This window comes from Poecilia latipinna, unplaced genomic scaffold, assembly GCF_001443285.1.
Source record: "Poecilia latipinna isolate Pla-1442-1.1 unplaced genomic scaffold, P_latipinna-1.0 Scaffold331, whole genome shotgun sequence".
NCBI classification, from domain to species: domain Eukaryota; kingdom Metazoa; phylum Chordata; class Actinopteri; order Cyprinodontiformes; family Poeciliidae; genus Poecilia; species Poecilia latipinna.
This window is the reverse complement of record NW_015112947.1, coordinates 39045-46874: the sequence shown is the minus strand read 5'-3', so window position 1 is coordinate 46874 and position 7830 is coordinate 39045. Positions and strand designations below refer to the sequence as shown.

The following is a 7830-nucleotide window of genomic DNA, read 5'->3' as shown; positions in this document are numbered from 1 at the left end:
TCTGCAGAAACTCTCAGCATTTTGAAGACGTTTGAAATTAGATTTGTCCAGTGTTGCAACATAAACTTAGCTGCAGGTTTATTTTCCTCCAGACCTTTGCAAGGTAGCTGCTTGTAGATCTGCAGTGTTGTGCAGACCCAGATGAACACTTTCATGGGTTCAGCTCAATATTTTTGATAATTTAAAGCTGAACCATGGTGTTTTCATAACATAGACATCAAGGGAACACAACTAATCTTGATGTCACCCCTATTGGGGTTGAGAGACAGATTTACACATTGATTTATGGACAAACTTTTTTTATTTCACACAGAAAGAGCCACAGCAATTTTTGCTCAATGTGCCCATTAAGTCTCTCTTGAGGATCCATAATGCTGTTTTAGGTGTGTATGTCTTCCCTCACTTTGATACTATTGATTGTGCTATATGAAATGGCACTACAAGGTGAAATTTCAGGGGTTACATTGATGCTTTTTTCGTCTTGCAAAGAAATAAAAACACTGAATTTTCACTGAATATTACTGATTGATCTACAGAAACTCGTAGATAGCTAAAACTTTTGCTTTCAAAACTTTCACATTTTTGCTAAATAAACACCAGCAAAATCTCAACATGACACAATATCACCACTAGATGTCGCCATTTCCAGTAGATCATCACTAACCTGTATCCCCTCCTAACATTCAGTCATTGTTCCGACTTGTATATCAATATTTCCAAGCTGATCATATCTTCTTTATGCTCTTTATGGTTTATGCATAAATCCGTGGATTTTTGTGTTGGGTCATCTGAAGTAAACATGATTAAAAGTGACAGCCGGACGCCCGGTTCACAGTGACCCGGTGGTGGATTGCTCCACACAGCGAGCCCCGCTGGGAGATGAGATTTGATCTGCTGGTCTGTCAGGGAGGAAACCAACAGTTAATACTTAATCAGCCATTCGGTTCGCCTTTCAGAAGCTCATGAAATCTAATGAACTTAATCACGGTGTCACTTTCTCACGGCGTAATTAAACTCAACGCCTGTTCAGTGAAGGGTGGCTGACTTTAGGGCTCCAGCCCCAAAAACAAAAAGACACAATACAACTGGCATGCAGAGACTGGTGGAAATATTTAAGATTTTAAACAGAAAATACTGAAATTTCTTTAATATCCAACCTAATGAGCCCAATAATGTCTCAAAAAGGGTAACATTAAATGCATCTGGACAAAAACTCAAAGCAAACAGTGATAAACTTGGGATCAGTTCATGTTTTCATGCAGTTGCAGCCAAACCTGCTTGACAAAGCGGCAGGAAGTTCGCCTGAAGGCTGCAGAAGGTTTTTACAGCGGCGCTCCGTAATGTCTGGCCTGAGGAGAACATCGGAGAGCGATTTGATGTGACGCTGAGCTCATTTCATACAACACCTCATTCCCTGTGCCCTGCGAGGTTTTAGCCACAGGCTGAACTACGGCGCAATCTGTGAAATCTGTGTTTCCCATCAGATGCAGTAATAACCTCTGTGCTGTGTCTGCGTGATCTTATCTACTTTATCTGAGTTTGAAGGTCAGGAAGCGGCAGGAGGAGATGCAGTGCATATTATTTTACCACATTACATGAAATGGTTGCTCACCGTGGAAACGTCCAGGTGTTTCATATGTGAGAACATCTGACTTTATCACCAGCTTCCTCCGATTCCCCGGGCGTCGCATCCGGAGGGTCTGCTGGGAGATTCCTGCATGTTTCACAGCCGAGATACCAGGACCATAACTCAGAACGACCCGGGCTCGTTTACGCTTCCATGTCCAGTCATGGTGCAAAGAAAAACACATGCAACAATATAAAAATAAAATAAAAATGGTGTGGGGAAAAAAACAATAAAAATGAATAATTGTCAAAAAGAATATAAAAAAAAGACAAATTAAAATGAAATTAATTCCTGGTAGTGACTTCTTTTGTCAAATTGATTCAAAACGTGTTTCTGAAATGATTCTTCTGCATAACTTCATGAGTGACACAAAGCAAACAAATAACTAGATAAATATTTAAAAATTAAAAGAAGATAAAAAAAAATCAATTTATCAAGAAACACAAGTAAATAAAAATGCAAATACAAGTTGCTCTATCGGAGCTGATCAACTTGTTGAAGATGATTGACGGGGATTAAAACCTGGTGATTGGAGGCGAAGGAGCGAAGAACAAAGAGAGGATTATGCAAAACATGCATTATTATGCAAATAGAGGAGCAAATAGGCTGGTGTCACATATTATGTCATTTATCAGAGTGATAAAACTAGATAGTCTACATGTATTTTAAAAACTTTACACCAACTTAGAAAATTATTTCCAACAAATTTTTAAAAATGTAACAGTTTTAAGCGCTGAAAATATTTTTCCTGACTCACATTTCACCTGTTACAAACTTATATCATCTTAAACTTACATGTCTGGAACCAAGCTCAAAAAGATTATTCATAAAAATGAAGTTATAAAAATGAACTTTAGAGAATGTGTTTATTTGTTAATTAAAATCCTTGCTGAAAACAAGAAAGGCTGGTTTTCATCTTGTTCTTCATAAATATGAATATTTTGTGGATATGAACTGTTTTTGTTCAGATTCCTCCAAACATGGAGAGGATCGTTTTGTTCAAATATGTCATGTGTAGAAAAGACATCGGTGAATTTGTTGACATATTTGCTCCTAGGAAGATTGTCTTAAATGTTTTCTGGGTTTTTCTTCATGCTGCAGATCTGCAAAGAGCAACAACTGCTTTTGTTTTGCTGATGATCAGCAGCGACTGGCTGCGACTTTCCCTCTTAAATCTGGAAGAAGCAGCTGAAATTCTGCATCAAAAACACAAACAGAACAGAGAAGAGAGCTTTTACTATTGTTTGTTCTTAAAACATGTTTCAAGCAACTGAAAGCAGCTCACAAAGCAACAAAACTAAACAAAAGAAGAAGAAGACATTAGTTTCCGCTCTTAGATTTGAAAACAAACATGTTGTGACCTCCACTTCCTCTTCGTCTTCCTCCTCCTCCTCATGATGTCACTGCCTGCTAAAGCCTCCAGCAGCAGCAGAGCGGCGGGGGGAGAAGTCAGCCTCTCTGCCAAACAGTGTGGAGGTTTTTCTTGTTCCGTGTCGGTCAGAAGGAGAAGCGATGGCACCGGCGCAGGAGACCTGCAGTAGGAGCATGCAGAGGTCAGATGGTGACGTGAGCAGAAGGTCCGGGAGGAAGAGGAGGAGGAAGAGCAGGAGGAAAGCCAAAGGTTGGTCAAGAATCTAAACTCACATTTAGTCAAACTGAACATTAAATCTGTCCAGGATGTTTTTATTATTCCAGTTCTGTTAGAATAAGATTCTGCAGCTGATCTTTGTCTGTTTGCAACATTTTTATTAAGAAAATATTCTCTGTTTACAATAAACTTAATTACTTCAATGAAACTTTTTTCAACTAAACTAAACTCAGAAAATGGGATTGATTCTCTCTGGAGCTGTTAGGTCTCCAACCCTGCAAAAACACAAAATCTTACCAAGTATTTTTGGTTTCTAGTGAAAACATCTTAGTTCACTTGAAATAAGACAAAACTAACTTACAAGTCACTTTTCAGTAAGAGTTTGTTTTAAGTCAATATCTCCTTAATGTTGATGAAAAGGTTTTTGTTTCATTAGCAGATTATTTCACATTTTCTCATATTATAAGTGAAATAATCTACCAGTGAACCCTATACTTTTTAGTAATATTAAGACATTATTGACTTAAAACAAACTCTTACTGAAAAGTTACTTCAAAGCTATTTTGTCTTATTTCAAGTGAAATAAGATATTTTCACTAGAAAAAAACACTTGGTAAGATTTTGTGTTTTTGCAGTAAATAAGGTCACAAGTTGTTAATTTATTACAGTCAGACTCATTTCACTTTTTGTCTGACTTATAGGTATGTTAGTTTTTCTACAGCATGATGAATATCTAAATAAGCATTAAGAGCATCGCCGTCCAGTTTTCTGCATCTATGAACTCATGTTTCACTCTGTCAAATATAGTTTTGGATGCAGTTGTTAGTTGTTAAAGTTTAGGCATGCAGGAAACAACATGTTTTAGTACATTCATATTAAACAAATCAACAGGTTTCATTCAGGTTTAACTTCTTCCACCTTCATTTACAAAAATGAAGGTGGAAGAAGAGGCAAAAAAATAAAAAAATAAACAACACTCACACCGACTCTTAGGATTTACTGCAAAGTTGTCAGCTCAGAAAAATGACATCAGACTTCACAGACACTGTATGATCAACACACAGTTATCATTTAAAAAGAAAATTCTGATTTATGTGCAATATTTCTCTCCAGCAACACATGCATGCAGAGCTCTGCTCCAAGATCCAAACTTAGCGGTGTGCAATGCTCAGTAGAGAAAAACAGAAAACTTTTCTATCATGTTGCTCATAAACTGGTGAATGACTGGAACTGATGGTTGAGGTGCAGAAACCAAACACAGGTGAGAGGAAAAATGAGAACTTGGGTCTGTTGAGATGTTTTTAAACATTTTATCTGATTTAATTCAACTTTATGAAACTTTTTTGGGGATGAAACTTAAGCAAACTCAGAGAGAAATTTCAAGCATAGATCAGAGAAGCAATATCTAATATTTTTGCACCACAAACCAGAATAATATAAAGTAACAATTCATTTTTATCCCTGAACTGTATTCTGCAGATTATTAAACACAATCTGATATTTCACTGTTTAAACAGATGAGCAGAAGGAGTTCAGAGGTTTAATCTGTGAAGCAAAAGTCTAAATGCTGGATTTTCTGTGTGCTGTTTGCATAAATGTATTATCTGATGGAGATAATCTGGAAGCAGAATTAATCATAATTACAGGTCAGCTTGATGAAGCAGCCATTGTTCTGCACATGTTGATCCTCTAAAAGCTGCAGATTACTCCGTCATGACTGCAGTTTCACAATCACTTCTTACTTTAAATGCTTTACGCTTATTCCACTTTTATTAAAGACCCATCAACCTTTTATAAGTGGTTCCTTTAAACAAAACCCTCAGGAATCATTGCTCTGCATAAAATTATGTGATTTTTAAACAGCTGATGCTTCTGTTTCCAGCGGGTATTTTACAAATGATGACATATTTTTCTCACTCAGGAAAATTACTATTTTGGCGAAAGGATTAAAAAAATATTTCACTTCAGAATCACATAAAATGAATTAAAAAAAAATCTCAATAAAGTGATTCTGTTGTGAAACAACATATTCTGCATTATCGTGGAATAATGCTGCATTTCTAGGGTTCCTCGATGCTAAACAGGTCACTAAATGCTGCATTCAAGATTCTGCAGCTGTATTTTAAACATCAGCTGTATAAAATACAAGAAGGTCCATCACAAGTTGATGCAGAATCTCAACATTAAACGTTATTTTAGATATTTTGTATGATATTCTGCTTCGTTTGCTGTGAGCAGGGTTTGAACCTGCGCAGGAAAGCCACATTGGATTTCAAATCCAACGCCTTAACCACAGCGCCCTCTGCTGGAGCTGAGAAAGTAACACAGTGATGCAACGTGGAAATAAAATACAGAAACTTTCTGGTTTAAATAAGAGACTTAAATGCAACTTTAAAGACACAACTCAGATCTTTAATGTTGCCTGAAATCTGTTTGGGCAACATTAAAAATTAAACCGTAAAAGTCGCGGAAACTAACGAAAATGTTGTTTTAATGTTGATTTAAGTATTTTAGTTGAGCAGTTTTTTATATGGTTTTGCTGAAGATTTAAAGATTTAAGGCGATTTTATTTAATGATTTGATCAAAAATAATTAAATAAAATAATCTTTATTTAATGATTTGATCAAAAAGAGTAGCAAGAAAAAAACTCCATAAGTTAAATAAATAAATACGCAAAACATTTTTAACATAAAATGAGGATTTCTTCCATGATAAAATAAATTAATTTTAGCTGATTTTCAACGTAAATCTGGACAAGGTGACAACATGATTGAATTAGTAAAACAGATGAAAACATGTGAGATTTTCAAAGCAGAAAAAAAGTGTTTTGGCTGCAATAAAAATCCCCTTCTGCTGCCTTTTAAAGTCAAATTAACGAGCTGCTATTCGCTGGCCGCTGCATCTCGGGGAAATGATTGGATTGGATTACGGGCCAGCAGCTGCTGTCCTCCACGTCTGTCTGCGTTTGGACGTTTTCATGGATGGGGTGTATTTGGATAAGTGCTCTCCATCGCTGCCGTCAGACCTTTGAGGCATTTCAACGCACATTTCCTCAGATGGACGCTACGATGGCCCTCACTTCTCTGGAAACATTAGCTCGATGGTTTTCATGAATCCTCTGCAAAACAGCATTTTTCTTGCGAAAGGAAGAACTCTGGTGGATTTAAACCTAGAAATCTCTGATACTAAATAGAAATAAGAGCATACAATTAGAAATCATTAACAGGCAGCAGTGACTTGTGTTTTTCTGCAGGTTTGCTCTCATTAGATACAGGGTGTTTAAAATCTGGGGCCATTTGCGGACCCTGGACCAAAATTAAACAAATTAGGACAAAAATTCAAACTTTTAAATGAAAATCTACTTAAAAAATATTAGAGGCGACACAAAGTGATCATTTGGTTTCGTTCTGTTGTCATGGTAACTAGGAACGCATCTCATTGCGCTAATGTACAGCAAAGAAAATGCTTTTAACTGCGACATTAAAACTTGGTTGAATGCATTCTGAGTGGCCTACAGCCCGTTTTCATTGCTGAGAAAAGATTAATTTTATTATTTTATTCCCTTGGTGTCAAGGAGCTGTGATGGCTGAGTGGTTAAGGCGTTGGATTTGAAATCTGATGAGGTTTTCTTGCACAGGTTCAAACCCTGCTCACAGCAAATGAAGCAGAACAGAGTAAAAAAGATCTAAGTGTGGATGTTCTTACTGTCAACACTATGTTTGCATCTGAAACAGCAAATTCAGATCATTGGTGTGTATTATGCATGAACTCCTCAGATGTATCCGTTTATGATGCATCGCTCCAACTATCAGCAATGTTTAAACTCAAGATGTGACTTTATTCAACTTATATGCACAGAATACTGTTTCTGTACACACTTCTACTGAAACCATGAAAAAAACAGAATATAAGATCATTACTTTAAAGAACAATGGACGGACGGCTTGATGCAGCAATAATTTCATAGCCTGGTGAACGAATGAATGAACCACATATAGAACAGGTCAGATGCTTTAATTACATCTGTTTAGTGAAACTTTCACTAAATGACCTTCATTTATTGAATGAGGCTGTCTATAACAACATAACGCTGCAAACGAGTCTTAATCCAAAACGTTTCCACATTCCTGTGCCCTTGAGGAAGGGCAGTCCAGGTTGCAGGTAGATGAGACAATTTGTCATTAATTGCTGCGTGAAAATGAAATTATCCACAGCTGTCAGACCCCAAACAGAGAGCAGGACTTCCTCCCACCATGTCTAAGTTAATTATTCCAAAAAAAAAAAAAAGGGTTTAAAGACACAACCAGAATGAAGAAACCTCAATATAAGTCAGATATGGATTTATCTTTTTATCCCTTCATATGACATCAACTTTCAACAAATAAAGAATTGTTTCCACTTCGCTGTGAGCAGGGTTTGAACCTGCGAGGGGAAACCCCATTGGATTTCGAGTCCAACGCCTTAACCTCTCGGCCATCACAGCTGGATGTCTTTGCATCTAATGAAGAAGCAACAAATGAATGTATTACAGAAAAATAATGGCAAACATGAAATAAATCAGGGTTTTCCTGCAGCTTTTCATCACAGATTGATCAGACAAACCTCTCATCATCT

At 36.8% G+C, this 7830-nt stretch overlaps 1 protein-coding gene and 2 non-coding genes across 4 annotated transcripts in view; 2 read left to right on the top strand and 1 right to left on the bottom strand.

Annotated features, from left to right (window-relative positions):
- Positions 1-2970: 2970 nt before the first annotated feature.
- LOC106949203 (double-stranded RNA-specific editase 1-like) overlaps positions 2971-7830 on the top strand; it is a 25969-nt gene continuing 21109 nt past the window's right edge. The window contains exon 1 of one of the 2 annotated variants that reach the window (XR_001425332.1): positions 2971-3248. Coding sequence is in view for 1 of the 2 variants with exons in the window: in XM_015035323.1 (XP_014890809.1) it covers positions 3140-3248 (109 nt within the window). In the remaining variant the exon portion in view is untranslated. The remainder of the gene's footprint in view (positions 3249-7830) is intronic. The other variant, XM_015035323.1, reaches the window with a different exon arrangement.
- trnas-uga (transfer RNA serine (anticodon UGA)) lies at positions 6793-6874 on the top strand. The gene has a single exon. It is a non-coding gene; the product is annotated as a tRNA-Ser (tRNA).
- On the bottom strand, positions 7618-7699 carry trnas-cga (transfer RNA serine (anticodon CGA)). Its single transcript has one exon. It is a non-coding gene; the product is annotated as a tRNA-Ser (tRNA).